The sequence below is a fragment of the Cydia amplana genome, chromosome 4 (assembly GCF_948474715.1).
Source record: "Cydia amplana chromosome 4, ilCydAmpl1.1, whole genome shotgun sequence".
In the NCBI taxonomy this organism is placed as follows: domain Eukaryota; kingdom Metazoa; phylum Arthropoda; class Insecta; order Lepidoptera; family Tortricidae; genus Cydia; species Cydia amplana.
The window spans coordinates 15,449,678-15,469,694 of NC_086072.1; the positions used below are offsets into that span (position 1 = coordinate 15,449,678).

Genomic DNA, 20,017 nt, shown 5'->3' on the forward strand with positions numbered 1-20,017 from the left:
TGTAAACAAATATTCTTAGTTTCATTTGGATATAGTAAAAGTCACATTATTCACATTAATTTAAAATACATATAGGTAACTAATAAGCCACAACTTTGCGCTTATGGTAGAAGTATTTAAAGGTATTGGTACATATTGGTCATAATATTTTGTAACATCTTACTTAAACATGGGAGGAACGTCAGAACTGGAAGTGAGAAGAAAGTGGTTTCACTTAACAATTCAGGTACGTCAGAGCTGACTGTACAAGAAAAACGCCAATCAATGACACAAGGTAGTTCGTAAAAGTACCTATAAACAACCCGGCAACTACAAGTAAGTACATATAACCAGGTGAAGAACAAACGTTACACCCGCATCGAACACATTTTGCATCCGTTAAACCGTTATAGACATTCATAAAAACAATCCAAACATTGCGGTTTATGCTTAAACACATCTCATCCAGCTACCACAGGTTTGCATTTTCAATACCTTTATCATACACAATATTAGCATCACTAGGAATGTCTCTGATAACACAAATCATCACCTTACTGTGACGTGATAGCTTAGTGGCCTACAAATAGAATCGATCTAGCACCGGAATTTAATTTCAATTTAGACACAGTATCCATTGTTGACAATACAAGAACGCAATCCAATTATAGTAAGCCTTTCATTTCCAATACATTAAGTAACAAATATTTTAAGTAGCGTATTTCAAAACACGTTGAAATTGCGAAAATTAAAAATGGAATTGAATTTGAAACGCGTCGTGTCGTGCGCCGCTCTCCGCCGACTATAATTGCGCCGGAGCAGATTATCAGCAAGTGCTTCGATAACGCATGAGCACGAACGCGTGTTATTAAATTTATTCCTTTTTCGCCAGAATCTGCATAATGAGGGGGGCAAAAAAGCAGGTAATCGCTAGAGTTGGTGCGTCGCCTTGCTTTGGAGAAAGGCCCGTCTTTGTCTGATGTATCGAATATGATGAATATTTAAGTACTCGACGTTAAGTGTATTATTTTTATATTATTATAGAGTCGACGATAAGGAGCTATTATTTCTTGTCAAACAAGGCATCGCTATTTTTTGCTAATTGATTTTAATTTCATGAATTTTTCTTGTAATTAGGCACTGGACTCTGACTATCTAGACTTTTCCTCTCTTCACACGGTTGACCAATCCCACGAGAACTGAACAAATATATATATCAGAGCACAATGTTGTAACAATGTTTTATAATTACTTTCATAATGATCCCCGTTACCATGTTGTTGCAACATTGTAGTTAATTCCACTTGTTCGACGAAATTGACATAAAAAACTGATACGATTTGATTGACTTGTTACTTTGTCTTTTTGGCCAGAAGTGATTAAATAAACCAATTGTCAGGTATTTATGTATAAAGGTACCTAAGTAGGTATAGTATAGTTGAGTCAAGCTAATTAATATAATTATATCTCACTGATGATCTTGCAAACACGTAGCGTCAGGTTATAAACTACGAATAGTCGACACATTATTCATATCGATTATTGATCTAATAGGTTGACTAAATGTATTTGAGAGCAGTCCGGCCCTGCCGAGCCCACGGCTACCAAAATTCCTCGCCCGTTCTTTATCCCGCTCCTTATCTCAAATTTTATGAAAATATGGGGTAAGTATACTTAATATAATTTAATGTGATAATGATAACGGCTCAAACTTAAAACTCAGTGCATTACACCCGAATATGCGATCAGATGCTACTTATATTTTATGTGCAGGTCATTAAATATTCCAAATAATTTCTTAATGGTGTGCCCATATGATCGGACATTCGTGAGAAATGGAAGCTGTAACAGGATCAGCGGCGCAAAAACGCGCATGTCGTCGGGGCGCGAGCGCTGCAAGTAGCCAGTAATTTATGGTTAGTTTTTGGCTGCTCCCGCGCAATGCAGCCTCGCGGCTTTTCGCTCGCCCGGTCACAGACCTCGCTCCTTCAATCTCTACTTATCCGTCCGCTCCGAACCCCATTATTAATCATTTTTCCAACAAAAAACTTCTTGAGATGCTATCTCGCCGGCCCCAGAAGCTGCTAATCGACTCGCTTTCGAAACTTTTGAATTAACAAACAGTATCGCAATCGATATCTATCAGTATCACACGTGTTGTTACAGTATCGCTCATTGTGCTGCGAAATTAATCTCGGAGGTTAAGCTGCGTCACAAAGCACGCCGGCGCACGGTGGCTATTGCATTGGCATTATAATGTATAATTACCTTTTTAAAAAGTTTTTTCGGGTGTCTATATTAAAACGTCAATGTAAATAACTTGTTAGCCGCAATCTCATTTCTGGACGATTGGATATCACAATAGTGGACGTGATTTGAGAAAGGTAACGGTGTCGCGGCATTATCCGCGATGGGGCCCATTAGTGAGCGGGCGCCGACGCGTGCCTGGTAGTACCCGTGGCTAACACAACTCAACAAAAAATAAATGTATTAGGAGTACATCCAAATATTGGTCGATTCATTGAAGATGGATTTTATTTTTTCACCACACCAGCTGGTAAAGGTCCTCTTGATTGTTAATAACCAATAAAACGTTACGTTTTATCCACAAGAATGACAAAGTTAATTAATGCAAATTTTGAGTTGATTCCTTACGCTGACTGGTAGAAGTTAATTTTGAATGATAAATAAATATTTAAAAAAAATCATTTATATTTGATTTGATTTTGTTTGATATTTTACATTTTCCTTGGGTTGGTGTGGTGAAAAACTTGGTGTTTTACTCGGTGGCAAAATTTGTTTAACCCTCGTGCCTTGAAACACTCGCAACGCTCAAGATTCCACTTTTAAAACCCCTCGCTATGCTCCCGGTTAAATTTGGAATATTTCGCTTGCTCGGGTATCAATATTAGCACGAGTACATGCAACAATTCCCGCTAGTGATCATGACCACGCACATACTACGAACAATATGAATATAATATTCGGCCGTCGTCAGCCGCGGACGGCGTGTGTTCAAGCGACCATAAGAGCGGTTTCGCACTACATCCGATCCGAATCCGTGAAAATATGGTCCGAAGTAGCCGTAGAACTATTTCTATGGTAATTTACGCACTAGATCCGTCTGATTTCTTTCCGAAATCGGATGACGGAGATCGGATCTTGTGCGTAAATTACCATAGAAATAGTTCTACGGCTACTTCGGACCATATTTTCACGGGTTCGGATCGGACGTAGTGCGAAACCGCTCTAAGCTATAATGAGGTTCTAGTGGTCCGACCCACCCATTGTCCGCCACCGGGCCTAAATTGAACCACGCCGTATTTCACCTGACACCCAGTTCAGTACGTGTGCAATTGCACGGATTATTTGACTACTGTAACCTGTCATTTTTTGTCCGGCAGTCGCACGAGCCACTTTCTACATCTGGGCGGAATTGCGGGCGCTATACTTTTTGTCAGTTGAAAAATGTCGAAGTCATCATCCAAAATTAATCTATGTGTAACGTTATACGCCAGTGCTCTTGGATGTTATGAATATTTAGCGGTTTCTAACTTTACTGTTTACTGTTAAATAATAAAAAGCAGTGTATTCTATACCTTTTTTAATAAAATAATATATTTTATGTTTTAATAATATTTATATTAACTCTTAAATTCTTAATTAATATTGTCTTATAAAGCTATATTTTCTTACTTACTCGTATATCAATTGAGCTATATTTTCAAGAATACCTTTATTGAAAATATTAATCGCGCGCGACAACTCAAATAATGATAAGCGATCTGAAAACCAAAATATTTAAGGAAACAATGTAAACCATTACTATAGAAAAAAGAAAAATATGGACTCATTATTCTTTCTTCAATCAAAGAAAATCGAATAGTTGCAGCGACGGAGCGCGCTATCAACGTACGTAATGGAGTTATCGCTCGAACAATAATCCGCGATAATGGATTAAGTCACCGGCGGATATTTGTAAACGGGACACAGATTTCATCGATACTATTATCGAAACGATTTACGATCTATTGATAATTCTGCCACTGACAACCGAATTTGGGATTTAATAATCCCAGATATATCCCAATGTGATTTCCCGTGTAATAAGGCAATATACACTGTTGTCATACCATGTTTTCGTACATTTTTAGGGTTCCGTACCTGAATAGGAAAAAACCCTTAAAGGGTCACTCGTGTGTCGGTCTGTCCGTCTGTCATAACCTATTTGCTCCGAAAGTACTGGACCAATAAAGTTTATATTTGAATCCCTTCGGGCGCGAGTCCGACTCACACTTGGCCATTGTTTTTTCACGATTCATACGCTTTTCCGCTGACGTGGTTTTGATATGGAGATTGACACTGTTGGCAGCTGAGGATCAAATCCATAACAGGGCTCATGGTTCCTTCAGAATTTTCTTTAGCGGGATTTACTGTATTATATCTGCTTCTTATCGTATAGGTATCATGAATAAATAAATACTTAGCTAGTTATAATTCTAACATCTCTAAAAATGATGTATGTATGCTGCCACCTAATAGATTATATACAAGACAATATACAATTGAACAAGTTTTAAAACGCACGATGTTCAAATCGATGCAGTATCTTCAAATTCAAATTCAACTTGTTCAACATTCTATCATATAATATATATAATAAACAATACTTACGTCACAAAATTGAATGTCTTTTCAAATGGAGATAGGACAATGTTTAGCCCGGTAAAAGTTTTATCGATTCACCAATAGGTAACTGATAATACAATTATGTATAATCATTTCTCTCCTCGAGGTTGGAAGGTTTAAAAATTTAAAGAAAAATGTTTTATAACAAGTTATATGGGTTAATAAACCATCACAATATATTAAAATCTGTTGTAGTCTATTTTGAGACTATTTAATTTCCATACATTTTTTATTTTACCGTTTTTTTTACTATGAAATACTTGCCCATAGCTAATGGTATGGAACTTTTATATGTTTTTTGCATTGAAAACGTATGGTGTAGTACTTTTTAGTTTTCTTTTCTTTCTTTAGTTTAAAAAAAAACAGACTATAACACCGGGCACTTTGATACTTTTTGTATTAATATCGACATCATTTATAATGTTCGTTTTTTGAAATATTATTGACAACCTACAATCAACGGTTTAACGTCTTTTCTATACATAATATCTGGGAGACCGAGCTTTGCTCGGAAAACATATAAAAACTCAAAAATGCGCGTTTTCACAGAGATAAGACCTATCTAGATCGTTTTTTCGCCCCCCAAAACGCCCATATGTCAAATTTCATCGAAATTGTTAGAGCCGTTTCCGAGATCTCTGAAATATATATATAAATAAATAAATAAACAAGAATTGCTCCTTTAAAGATATAAGATATATAAAAAGCTGGTCAAGGCCTGTCACATTTTTCCAGTAGGCTAACTTTCAAGCTTACCAGATCATCAAGCAGCATTTGAACCTGCATGTGTTTATCGCCTTAGTAAAAAGGCACATAATTACATGCTAAATATCACCTTGTTACGGGTCCATAGCAAGTTGCAATTCTCAAGCAATAAACTAACATACGTTAGCAATTACTGATTATTCATTTCAACTATTGTTGGCATTCAATGTGCTGCAAGTTGCACGTTTCTCGATAATCCGTCTTATAATCATCAATTTGAATTGAAGGGATGTTTACAATAACAACATAACTGCTTAGAGAGGTTGACACTTTTTTAAGAACATTGTTAATCGTTTCAGGTATCAACCAGTGTAGTCGGTGTTGTTGTTTTTGTAAACATCCCTTCAATTATATTCTAATTTCAAGTGTATGATGGATCCGACATCTAGGCCCATATAACATGATGGTGTCATAGTAAAAACTAAAACGAATGTACTTATAACCTTATACCAAAATAGTACTAAGTATATGTTCTATGCAAATAAATGAGTGATCCACACTGGTCTACTAGTATTTCATAGTTAAAAAACTGACTATAATGAATAATGTTAAAACATGTGCGATTTTGGCATTATATTCCTTAGTTCATTTATTTTTAGAGTTTCTTTAAACTAAATCGTTTAATAAAAGTTGCAGTAGTTGTACTTTAATATAGGATTTATAGGTGCCAAATATTATATCTAAAACTTGTTTCTAAGATATAGTTAAATTTATGATCGTCTTAATATAAATTAGTCCATTCACATTAGCAAATAAAACCGCATTGAAACCAGTAGGTAATATGGTCAACACTTAAATTTCGATTACGTTGCTCAATAATCTGCTATTAGTTTTGATAGTGCGGCTAAAGAAACCATTATAGAAATTCCAATTCAGTAGCAGGTTATCCAATTGATAGGTATCTTATTTTCAACAATTCTAGCAATATATTCTAGCATTTGTTGAATTGAATTATACCTCATTTTAGCGCCGGAATACCCAGTTTATTAACCGTTGAAAGCATGATTTTTTTGTATAATTTCCTAATCAATTGAAATAGGTGGGTAATGTTGTATAGATTGTGGGAAAAATAAAGAAAAAAACATAGTAATTAAAAAATAATACATTCATATTGAGCCACGGGCCATCAAAATATACGTTGTAGATCTACATCATAATTAATTTAAGGATTAACGAATTACAATGAACTGCTACATTAATAGTTAACAATTATCCAGACGGCTACTGTTTTTTAACTCTCAGACTAGAGGGGTTTCATATTAGGGAATATATTTAGAGACAAATATTATTTTATCGGAATAACACATACATATTTTCATCATCATCATATGAATTATCACATAATTGATATCCAATTCTCAGTCCAGCCCTTATTAAGTAATAAAATATACTCAGAACATTCTTTCGGTGCCTTTTATTTTCAAATTATTAAGTATCTACTTAATTGTATGGTTCTTCTAGTTCTGGATATTACCTAATTAATGTCTAATCTTACTCATATGTGAAATATATCAGCACCGTTGAATATTCATACAAACCAAATGCATAATCTCAAGTGCCTAACATACTTTTTAGAAGCGTAATAAACTATTGGCACATGGAATAAAAATTATTTATCATGCAATTTTTTTTTATAACGTATGATGCACGTGTGGATACACGTATACATACCTACTTAAATAAAATGACGTCAAGGGTATAAATAATAAAGGGACTCTACAATACTCTATGTATACAAAAATTATCGATGTCAATATGTTATGAGTATATTCTTTCGTTCATACTACGGCTAATACGTTATCGGCATGATTGGTGCCTAAATATATCGTAATTAAGATTATTTATTTACGATCTTCAAATTTTTACTTTATTCATATTGCTAATTGAAATAAACACTACTTAAAACTGATTAGCGCTATAGTTAGATTAAGATTTGATTAAAATAGATAATGTTGATATTAAGATACCTACTGGCATTATAAAAATGCAATGAAATATTGTCACGTCGTGGATGATAAAAGATTTGAACTGATATGGATAGGATGAAATAAAAGATGATGTAATAATATAACAAACACTCTACAATACATACAAAGCAAATACTTATGAAAAGATTATACACCATGTAATCAAAACCTCGAATTACTTTAGTAATGTTTAGAAAACAATAATTTATCGTCTTTGAAGTGTTTGTTTAAATCAATTCCAATTTATCAGAACATCTTATCAAAATTAGGGACTTTATAACGATGATCACCTCTGACCTTCCAACTTGGGCATGGGACTAATATTGTTACAATAATATAATAATTATTAATTATTATTATTGTGTCGCATTATTAAATGCAAATTTTCTTATCTTGATGAACTTGAAGTGATTATTGATAGGTACCTTAATTGTGTCTTAAATATGACGAAGTCAATTTGCATACAAAGATGCATATAGGTTTGTTTTCATAATAAATAATAATGATACACATGAAATACAATTACAAACGTTACACATATGTACAGTACAAGGTTGAAATAAATATTTGTTTTTTTATTATTAAATTGCATTTATGGCAATAAATTAATTGCGAGTATATTTATGTTTTTATATATAACACTACCTTTCGAAAACATGTTTTTATTTATTAATTATTTCTCTCTCTATCTATAATTTTCTAAAATAACTAAAAACTGACCTGCGCCAATTCATTGGCCGCCTCCGTCTTCACCGTGTTGGCCGCAGCCCATGCCTCAGCAAAAGTCTCCATAGCACTTTGAAAGTCCATCTTTACGATTCACGACGACATCGACATGCCGATATTTCACTGGACGTACGCGCGTGCACTCAGGCCGACCGCCGGCGCGCTACTGCCGTTCGGCCCCGCCCAGCGAACCGCCCGCGCGAAAAACCGATACCACCCGAGCTTCCCGTTTCAGCGCTTTTCTTTTTTAAGCCGCTATTTTTAACGAGTTTCTTTTTTTCGCAGCAAAGCCCGGCCCACGGTGGTGGATGGGCGGCAGCATTATTTACACTTGTAATTCGCAGATTGCTACGTACTGCTTAATTTGTTACGTACGGTGGAGCCGGCGTTATCTGCATCAGATTATCGCCTCTCTTTTGATTGCTCGAACGTGCTATAATGGTTGCGTTTTTTGTTATCTACTGTTTAGACGTCTTTAATATTGCGTTTTATTATAAATGATGGAGTGAAAAACGAAACAAAACATTATTAAATAGATATATTTCTTCGTTCATCGGAAAGAAATGAAGATCGTCTTGTAAATGAATGTATTCCCAGGACTTCATTATATAACAAACAGTGTTTTGCAATGTGCATTAAATTGTATAATAAGCTACCAAATTGCATGAAGGAGCTACCTTTAAATAAATTTAAAAGAAGGCTTGTCAGTTATTTATTAGATAAAAATTATTATTGTCTCAAGGACTTTCTCTACGAAAATATTCATGAACAAAATTGTTGAATGAAATTGTTATTAAGTATTTAAATTTAAATTTGAATTTGTGTAAAATTTTGCATGCTAGTATTATTATATACATATAGCAGAATAAGCAACAAATTGTCAAAATTACACCTGTGGACACAAACAATGTACTTATTCTATGCAAATAAAGATATTCTATTCTTTTTCTATTCTATTCTAAACAATTAAAGTTATAAAAGTGAGTCAGTATGTAGAAGGAGTGTTCAGTATTTTGATACTTTTGACCTGCTAAGTTTTTTATGTCATTTAAAAGTACCTAGTTAAACTCTCTCAGCCTCTTCTACTGTGGAAGTATATAAACAAAAACGGGAAACTCAATGAAAATGTTTTATAAAAGTCATAAAATCCGACCCAAACCATTTAAACATCAATTTCCACTAAACCACCTAATTTAGCTCCATCGGCCAACTAAAATAAATCAATTCGGAAATTTTCTTTTAAGGCGACTAATTGCAACATCCCGGGAACTAGGAAGCATTTTTATTCATTAGATAATTCAAGATGGCGGCCGGGATAGGAAAAATTGTCACGGTGTCACCTTAATATAGTACGTGGTCGTTATCGCCAGAGTTAATTTTTCATAATTTTGAAAAAGAATTGCGGTTTAAAATTGAGGAAGGATGTTATTACGTTTAATGTGAGCATTAGGGCTCAGTGTAAATAGCTGATTTGGTATTTTAATTTGATTTATGATAAAATGAAAAAAAAAAAACAATTTAAGTAGGTACATAGGTACCTCAATGAAACACTAAGGGATCAATGATTGCTTTGAACCTCATGAAGATTTTGTATATTTAGTTATGCCATAGATTATAATAAAAAAACGTTGTCATGTTTGTATCCCTGTCCTAATGTAAACAACAAAAAGCTGCATTGGCTATGGTAGTGGGTTTTAAATAACTTGTTTATGATACATGCATAAGGGGTAACAACGAGATATAAAAACAACTTCACCTGTCAACGACGTTGAATTTACAAACGTTCTAGCCACCGTATAAAGCTACTAATATAAACTGTCACTAACTAGCGTTAGCGTTTTTTCTAAAACGAAAAAACCCCATAATTTAAACAGGACATACATGCGTATTCTAATTTTAATTATAGGATATGGATTCGATCTGGATTATATATGGATGCGATCTGTCAGTGTCAAAAGTGACGTTTGTGGTTGAAGAAATGTCACTTTTGACACTGATAGGATCGGCCCATAATTCATATCCTGTAATTAAAATTAGAATACGCCTGTTAATCTGTTGCATCGAAGACAGAAACGTGTCATGAAAACATATTAATATAATTTTAAATTCGATCACCCATTTTTAAATTACAGTCAATAGCAATAAAACATATCACGTATCACTTGTATAGAATCTATTATGTAAAGTAGCAAGCAAGGTATCAGAGATCTTTAGTTACTTAAAAATTTAAGAGAAGCCTAAAAACAACAAGATAATGAGCATGTTATCTGTCTGTTTGTAGACTGGATATTCTGAACAGTCTGAAAGCAATACAAAATTATATAACATTTAACATACTGTACAGTAAAGATACGGTTGCACAAAACATTTAATTATAATACGTACTTACTTATAATTATTTTATATTATTTTATTATACTCCGTTGGTTAAGTGACCCAAAATGAGATATTGCCTCCGACACAAGACTACTTTGGTCGGTTCTTAAAACCAAAATAAAAAATATTTAATAAATTAAGTTAAACACAATAATTAAGAGTATACCTAGTAACACACATTACCTACATAAAAAAGTTCAAAATGGTGACCTTTTTTCGACGACCTACCTTAAGTGATTGGCGCGCATCTCACGCACGATTTTCAGTTCATATGACGCATGCTTCATGCAAAGAGCGTGAGCGATCCTCAAGGTCGTATCAAAACCAGTTGAAACCCATAACAAATTGCGAAATCTGAATCGGGCTTATAATCTCAGCACAGCGAGCCTTGAGGTTGGAGTCACAATGAACTGAGCGAAAACTCACTTGATGACCAATAAAGCGAAAAGGTAGGACAGGATGGACGGACATACATTAAGTTGATGAGTACATTTACTTGGACCAGATAGCTTCCTTCGTAAACAGGCAAAACATAAAAGTCAATAGACGTATCGAAAATGCCTGGAAGAGCTTCTGGTCCATAAAGGTACTATTGAAGGGTGACTTTTCATAGTGTCTCAAGCGTAAACTCATCTTGACATACGAGGAGTGTCTTTTCAAAAGGGCTTATTTTTTTCTTAGCGGTACTTCTAGAGAGAACCTTAAGCTTAAGAAAACTTAAGGTCCAATTTAGAAATAGAGTTACAGTAAAAATAAACCCTTTTGAAAAGACACTCCTCATACTTATGTCGCAATAGCTTGCAAACCTGTAGGGCTAAGATGGCCGGCTCTTTATCATTTGTCACTCTGGCTGTCACGTTCTAACAAATATGTAAGTGCGAAAGTGACGCATAGCATGACAGGTGATAAAAATGCGACCATGATAGCTGGTCTGGTCATTAACTGGGGCCCTAAACGGCCCTCATGGTTTCCTAGCGAGCGATGGAGCGTAGTGTACCTACTAGGTGTTCGCAAAACTGATCGAATTATAAAAACGGAACTGCTCTCTAGAACTCGACTTGTAGATGTAGTAGGTGTCAAGACCGTCTACCAAATAGGTCAACAGGTCTACATCTAAGTAGTTTTGATCACACTAAACGGAATAAAACTAGACAGGACTTGGGTACTAACTCGTGCAAAGTTATATGCTTAGCAGATTTGCTGTGATCAATAAACGTGCGACCTAGAAATAGGACGATCAATGACAAGCCCGCTTCATCTCAATATTGTTTATCACTTCCATTATTGTTTGTAGCTTTACTACAGGATCATGAGCAAAAGCATGTTCTGTATAGGCAGAGTACAATTAAATAAAACCGGCCAAGTGCGAGTCGGACTCGCGCACGGAGGGTTCCGCACCATCAACAAAAAATAGAGCAAAACAAGCAAAAAAACGGTCACCCATCCAAGTACTGACCCCGCCCGACGTTGCTTAACTTCGGTCAAAAATCACGTTTGTTGTATGGGAGCCCCACTTAAATATTTATTTTATTCTGTTTTTAGTATTTGTTGTTATAGCGGCAACAGAAATACATCATCTGTGAAAATTTCAACTGTCTAGCTATCACGGTTCGTGAGATACAGCCTGGTGACAGACGGACGGACGGACGGACGGACGGACGGACAGCGGAGTCTTAGTAATAGGGTCCCGTTTTTACCCTTTGGGTACGGAACCCTAAAAAACTCACTAAATGAAAAGAAAACTTAGCAAAGGGAAAGTTCAAGGTATAGCTGATTCAACAATTGTTCCATTTTCCTTCCCATAATATTCCATGTTCATGTGAATATTATGGGTAAAAAGACAGGACCCATAAGTGCTGGGCAAAGCTCAGTCTCTAAGAACTTTGGCTCTCCGTTCTGTACAAAATGACGTTTCATAAATAATTTGGAAGATATTTTCTCTACCTACTATGTATTGATGATTAGATTGCCAACTTGACTCTGCGCTTCATTACAGTTCGTTTTTTTAGCATTAAAAAGAAGGTAAGCGATCTTGACGTCTTTTAATTGAAAAACGCTTTTTAAAAATCAGTAACTATTACTTATGAAAGCAGAAGAATATAAATGTTCGTATTAGATTCATAATTGTTACATATTTGCCTTGACTTATTTTTAAAACGCGTTTTTCAATTAAAAGACACATCAAGATTGTTTACCTTTTTTCTAATGCTAAAAAAAAACGAAAAATAGTATGCAACCCGAAAACTACTATGATGCGAGAAATACTATCACCTTGTTTACTGCCTATGCCTACGTTCATCTATCGATTTGTTTTGAAGAAATCTTTACAGTTTGTAGTCAATTTTCATACCTTTATTTAGCTCGGTACTAAAATAAGTCTTGTTTTATATATATTCTAAAGGTTGTCTGGAAGAGATCGCTCTTTAGCGATAAGGCCGCCTGTTGTTTACCTCTGTCTTCATGTATTATTTGTGTTTCCTTTCCATGTACATTTATTCTGAGAGCAATGAAGAGGATTTGTATTTTAGGTACTGTATTGTGTTGTATATTTCAGTAATAACATTAAACCAGAGCGATAACTAATCTGATTATTGTGCCAAATAACTAAAACTAGACCAAAACGTACTTAACTAATTATTGGATACTCGAAATTATTTGAGCTGACTAAAATAACGGGGAATGGATAGAAACATACAGTCACTCTATTATTGTGTGTGTAACGTGTTAAATGAACTAACCGCAACACGTTTAGCTGACCTTCGATGGCCCTTATGCCTTTGCTTTAAGGTTTAGGACTGGTCACAAACTTAACTGCGGATCGAACGTGCACAGCATGCTCTAACTGTTACCACTTAACGCCGTGACCAAATCTTTTATCTTTTTAGCGCCACGGCTTCCTAATTTACTCAGAACTAGATTTAAAATAAAGGTCCTAAGGACCACTGCCCGCATTTCGTTTGTGTCGTGTATCTTCTTCCGTCTCTGTCACAAACATGGAAACAGATGGTTAAGGTATTTTCCTAATTAAATAGTGATAACGATGAATAGGTATTCGTTTTATTGATTTGCATAGTACCTACCTAATTTATTTAAGCTGTACCTATAAAAGTCCGTGGTGCTTAGACTTAACTCTAAAAACCTGGGTAAACAACCATGTAGTACACAGTAAACAGAAGTTGAATGTTTAATGGCTAACTCATAAATAAAAGTTTCGTCAGGTACAGTCACGGACTTAAATTCATGAGCCATTTAGGGTTTACTTTACATTGGACATTTCATACCGTTAGTATTGACAACCAAATTAGTTTGAACCCCAAGTGTATCAATCTTATACCTCAGACATACTGACAGAGAGATAATCTAAAGCAAATAAATGACGTTTACTTTATTATAAGCGTCCAAATACTGAACCCTCATTCTACAAACCAACTTACTTTAATAGGTACCTATTATAATTGTTATTCCATTGAACGAAGAGGTTTTCGAATGAATGTTTTATTTTGTTTACCAGTCCGTTGTCTATTATTATAAAACGCTACATTAAAGACGTAAACAGTCCTTGGTACGTACTGATACCTACCCTTGAATAGTCCAATTATCGCATATGCTGCGCTCCTATAAGCAATCTGCTGATTGAGAATAATAGTTCAAAACGCTTTACGAGGCGCTAATGTGGGAGTTTACATCATTTGTAACTTGCTCATAGTACTTCAGAGTACAAAGATTCAGAAACTTTTCACAGACATATTGAACTAAACTACAAAATAGAACAGAATCCATAACACTATAAATAAATTGTAGAACGGGACTTAATCGCGTAGGTATCTAAGTTTTAAGAACGCAAAACCTAGTGCGCAAAACGTTCAAGCTGATAAATAAGACCAAGTGCGGGTAGTTCGAAAAACTCGCGCGGTTAGAAGATGCTGATGTCAACTTAAGCCAGTCTTCTCCGAGGCCACGGGGACAACGCCGTCATCGAAACGTCGGAGGTAAATCTTCAATTTTTATTAAGTCCCGTTGTACAATTTAATAATGTGTAAAAATCGTGAAAGTTTAAATCAGTGTTAATAGGTATTCGCGGGCTTGGTTTTCGCAACTCGACGTCATATTATTGCGCCTATTTTGCGTGATGGGTTGGCGGCCTATTCCTGCCAACCCAGCTCTACCAGGAAGCCTAGCAGACCCTTGACGTTGCCGACGACTTCTGGGAGCGACCCCGGTGAGCCGAGGTGTTGTGCCCGGTATTCTGCCACCCCTGGGCATTCGAGAATGACGTGGGCGGCTGTCTCCTCTGCCTCCATGCACGCCCTGCAGAGGGGGCTATCTGTAACACGTAGGGTTAGTAGGTGTTTGTTAAATGAGGCGTGGCCGGTTATGGCCCCAGCTATAAGCCGGAGCTGTGGTCTCTTCAGCTGTCGCAGCCTCCGTGACAGATTGGGGTTGAGTGTCGGGAGGGCTTCCTTCGCCTGCCTGCAGGTGCCTAGGTTAGACCAGTATTGTTGGTGTTTTACCTTGGTGTTATGTCGCAGCATGTTCCGGAGCCAGGCAAATGGCAGAGGTATAATTGGCTCAGGTCCTGCCACCTTCAGTTCCGAGCCACCTCTCGCCAGGATGTCGGCTGCATCGTTACCTCGTGAGTTGCTGTGTCCTTTGATCCACTGCAGAGTTACGCCATTGGTGGTACATACCTCTGACAGAGCTTTGTGGCATTCGTAAATTAGCCCTGAAGTGAGAGTATAACTTTGTAGAGCTTGCAGTACTGATCGACTATCAGAGAGTATGCGGATGGGGTAGTCCATTACTTCCCTTGAGACGATTGCGTGTGCTGCCATTATGATGCCCATACATTCCGCCTGGAAGACTGTGTTATGGGCACCAAGTGGTGTTGAGATGTGTATGTTTAGGTCCTCTGAGAAAACCCCAGCGCCAGTGCCTGACCTTGTCTTTGATCCGTCCGTGAAGATTCTCAGCTCCCTTGGGTTGAGTCCTTCATGGGGTTCTTCATGTAATTGTATTTTGTATTTCTTGTCGAAGACGAACTGCTCGGGTATCCTGTCAGTCACCGCTTCTATGAGCGGTTCCCTACCTATGGCCTCGTAGAGGATTTCGGTGTGTGGCACCCTAGGCGGTCTCCAGAGATTAGATTTTTTAAGACGTACCGCCGCAGCTAGCGCTTCCTGTTGTATAAAGAGGTGCAGCGGCGGCAGGCCCAGTAAGGCTTCCAGGGCCGCGGTTGGTGTTGTCCTCATGCAGCCCGTTGTCGCCATACAGGCCAGCCTCTGGAGTCGTTGTAGTTTAGCCTCAACTGTGGAGTTTACCCTACTACTTATAAATAAAATCGTATAAATGCACCCTTAACTGATCTTCGGTCCTGTCTAGGGCTTGCAATCCGGATTCGAAATGCATGAAATTATCCGGATCAGATCCGGATTTCAGATCCGTCGTGCAAACGACTTTGCAATAAGATTTTCGAATTGTCAGTTAACGGTGTGGGCGATGGTACTATCATGTCGATATCCAGGTTGGACGTGCATCAGCTAATGTCAGCTAGAATTATACGTTTAAAAACACCGTACCATCGCCCACAATGTTAATTGTCCATCGGTGGACCTTGCCTGCCTTGCTTGGTGTGGTGCCTGTTGTAATAAGGTCCAACGATGGACAGTTAAGAGTGTTGCTGCTTGTACTTAAAGCTTTGATTGGAATACTGGGTGTTCCTATGTTAGGTTACGGAACATGTCGCGGCTGCCAATCGTTAGGTGTTGTACCCACCAGGGCACGGAACCTGTATTTTTTTTTAAACCCCGTAATATCCCAAATTATTTAAATTATTTTATGCTCTTTACGTAGGGTTTGCGATCCGGATCCGAAATGAATGAAATTATCCGGACCTGGATCCGGATCCGCGGATCTTCGCATACATTTCAGATCCGTCGTGCAAACCCTATCTTTACGTAAGACTGAATCATGTATTTAGGTAACAACTTGTACTTAGTAGGTATTAGATTGTCCCATTAAAAATGAAATAATAAACCAAAGAACGAAAAAGAACGTAATAAAACATTTTTGTATGGAGCTAATACCGGTTTCCGACCCCTGGTACCTACTCAGGTGTTGTACCTACTTGTCTGTGCTGTAATCACTGTAATCAAGATCAAACCAAGTGAACTGGATTAAGCTGAACAATCCTTTGGACGGATCTTTCTGAATAAGATTAGATGGTGGCATATACTTTTGATGCATAGTTCAATCTGCTACCATTGCTTACTGTCAAGTAGTTTAAAAATAATAATTCCTAATGTTGATTCGACGATCATTGTCCCGATAGTTGTTTCAGCGAACGGTCTAATAGTGAAGAGTCTCGACCAACACCTAGAGAGACTCGCTGGGTGGTTGGATCAAGGGTCAGATGCAGAAGGCGGTAATTTTGGACACGGCGCGTATAGTACGTCGGTTCCTCACTCTGCGGCCCTGACCACCGGCAGCTTGGGCCCTGCCCCGCTGCCGGCGGCACCCTAGGTTAGGTTTTTTATAATGTGTTTATATATTTTTTGTAATGTTTTGTAAGTGTTTTTATATTTTACTTTTATACTCACATTGTAAAACCCTAACCTAAGAGCCTAATTGAATAAAAGAATAATTCCTAATAATAAGAATACTAACCAATAGCCAATTCTGTAACCTGTGAACCTATGAATCTAAGGAAAATGTACCCGGCTGGTTACTTAATACCTAGGGATGTAATAAAGGAAAGAAAACACAAGAGTCCACTTGATAGCTGTTTTATTTCTTCTTTCAAAACTCCTACATACCCTAAAATTACAACTTCTAGCTCAGACTGCTAACGGTAGAGCTGTTGGTTCATTAATATCTGTATTCTTACATCTTAGGATAAACCACCAACAAACTAGTTGTTTAATTAAATTTTATTCAGGTAATTATAACGCGAAAAGTTACACCTGAGCATTAAATTTGGCAAGTAACACTGTCCATTAGATCACAGTAAACCTTGGCCTTGCCCCGCTGCTGGCGGCACCCTAGGTTAGGTTTTTTATAATGTGTTTATATGTATTTTTTATTGTTTTGTAAGTGTTTTTATATTTTACTTTTATATTCATATTATAAATCACCTAGCCTAAGAGTTCAAGTAAATAAAGAGAATACTATTAACCACTTAAGTAACACCAATCCGATACCAACTTCGCCAAGCGATCACGAGACGATCTTTTGTCTCCAATTCATCCTTCATTTGTTTCAAGGAGACGCCATTTCCGTCAATCTTGTTACGGTTTTGTTCTATTCCACTTCCAATTGAAATTCAACCTTAATAACGGATGCATAAGGTTCGAAGTTAAACAAAGTGCGAGAAATAGTGAGGTTCATATAGAAGTGAATCTTAAGCAAGAAATAGAATAGAGAAAGCTATTTGAGTACAATAAGTGTGGATGTAAATGGATTCATTAACGCAATACTATAAATCTTCATAAATAGGAATGAATACTGAAGTGATAGTACTAAGATTTATGTACAAATTGTGGGGAATTTAACTTATTAATACCTATAGTTTTGACGGATACAAAATAGTGTTCCATAATTTCTAACTCATTTTGTTTTCAATAAACTTAAAATAAATTGGCATAATTTTAATTTCCCTGTAAGGCACAATGCAAAATAAGGTACAATTCAATGCCAATGGCATCTCTACCATGAAGCTGTAGAGTTAAGGATAGGAAGTTTTAAGGTTGAATCTTCAAGGATTTACTTCGGCACCGTTATGTAGCCTCCTGAAGTTCGGATACGGCCTTCCTCACATAACCGCTCATCCTTATATCCTAATCCATACCAATAGGCGGCTAGGCGTTGACATTCGCACACCTCCCCGCGGGTGTGTTAGGGTTATCCGTTATCCGAGATTAGGCCCTCTCTGTCTGGGGGCGGGGCCGCGCCACGCCCACCGGTCGATGGTGGCGCGCTCATTGTGCGCTTATCTATCCGAGAGGAGATCCGGCGCGCACAGATAAGCGGCGTGACGTCATCGCACAGGTGACAGCTCGGACTCGACCGCTATGCCACGAGCGAGATACGAGTGTTCGCGTAATCATAGACCGTCTTTTGTTTGTAAGAGTTTTATAATTGGAACACACCTTACAAGTTCTCTTTTCATGCGATCGTCAATTGTTGCTTTATGTAGATAGTTAGGCACTTGCGAGAACAACCTTGGCTGGCGCGTGGTATATTGCATTGTTTTTTTTTTTAAGGATGAGTTATGAAACTGAACACAGATTATTTCTGGTGGATGACGTCACAACATCACGCAATAGCTTGATCTTGTGGATATTTTGTCAGCATTATGTTCTTAATGCGTTTTATAGTAGTATGACCAATTGACCACCCTGTGGTTGACTGGTCGATAATATATTTTTCTCAAAAATGGACGGCAAAGTCGACGTTGCCGGTTAAAAAATAGGTCGCGAAGTGCGTAGTTTATGGTCATTCAAAAAATTAAAAAGTTAAAAACATTGCAGTCTCGATTTCGGGACTGCAATGTCGCATACAAATTCCATTATTTAACGAGTTCCAAACTTTTTAAAACTTCAAATGGCCATATCAAATGAAGGCATAGGTCCCTTAAACAGCCAAACAGATGATCAGCACTTATTATTATAAAGCCTATAACAGACTATCGCACCGCACCGCGACCTTGGAGCGTCGCACCCATAAGTGAGAGCGAGAAACAAATATCTCTTTCTCGCTCTCACTTATGGGTGCGACGCTCCAAGGTCGCGGTGCGGTGCGATAGTCTGTTACAGGCTTAATGTTGGTACCGCGACTATTTAGGTGTCTCAAATAGGTTGGCGTATTTTCAGCAGAAAAATACACTTCTTTTTTTTTTAAAGGCGGCAAGCTAATTTTTTTAATGGTTGTATTTTTTTCTGTGAAAATTAATGGAAAATTAGAACGTTGCTTCTGTAGGTAAGTTTTGTAAAATATTTCTATTTCTTGCACCATTTTTGAGAAAAGCACTATATATGACTCGGCTGGAAGGCTACTTGCTGGCTTCGGATTCAATTAAACGGACTCCCAAGGTCGTCCGTTTAAAACGAATCCTCAGCCTGCAAGTAGCTACTTCCGAACCTCGACAATAATGTACTATTTTTCATTAAGACCACCATTATTTTATTTTACTATCCGTTCACTGTATGTTATTTGATGTCTTTTTCTTCTTGTCTGTTACCCTCCGTGATTCTTATCACTTGATGGTCTCATCGGAAGACCAGCGCTGGAAGCCACCAGCATCATGCTGAGATGAGGCCATTTCGTGGCACTTTAATCTTTTTTGTGTTTTCTTTATATGTTATATATGTTATGTATTGTCTGTGCTTACGAATAAATTATATTATATTCTATTCTATTCATTAGCAATAAATTTTAAATAAATAGTGTTTAATGCGCATCCTAATTTTCATAAATTGAATAATTTAGGTTATCTCAACTTCGATCCTGTATTTAATGCC

General features: G+C 37.0%; 2 protein-coding genes across 2 annotated transcripts in view; both read right to left on the reverse strand.

Annotated features, from left to right (window-relative positions):
* Positions 1–8,567, reverse strand: part of LOC134647271 (uncharacterized) — an 87,319-nt gene extending 78,752 nt beyond the window's left edge. The window contains exon 1 of the mRNA XM_063501548.1: positions 8,121–8,567. Within this exon, the coding sequence (XP_063357618.1) occupies positions 8,121–8,210 (90 nt within the window). The 5' untranslated portion in view covers positions 8,211–8,567. The remainder of the gene's footprint in view (positions 1–8,120) is intronic.
* Positions 8,568–9,012: 445 nt separating this feature from the next.
* Positions 9,013–15,751, reverse strand: LOC134647532 (uncharacterized). Its single transcript, XM_063501883.1, has 2 exons — positions 15,014–15,751; positions 9,013–9,018 (listed from the first exon to the last, which is right to left on the reverse strand). The coding sequence occupies exons 1-2, from the start codon at positions 15,749–15,751 to the stop codon at positions 9,013–9,015; spliced, it is 744 nt and encodes a 247-aa protein (XP_063357953.1).
* Between the last annotated feature and the right edge of the window lie 4,266 nt (positions 15,752–20,017).

Excerpts from the sequence above, each read along its gene's own strand:
- LOC134647532 (XM_063501883.1), bottom strand. The coding sequence starts at position 15,751 with ATGAGGACAACACCAACCGCGGCCCTGGAAGCCTTACTGGGCCTGCCG.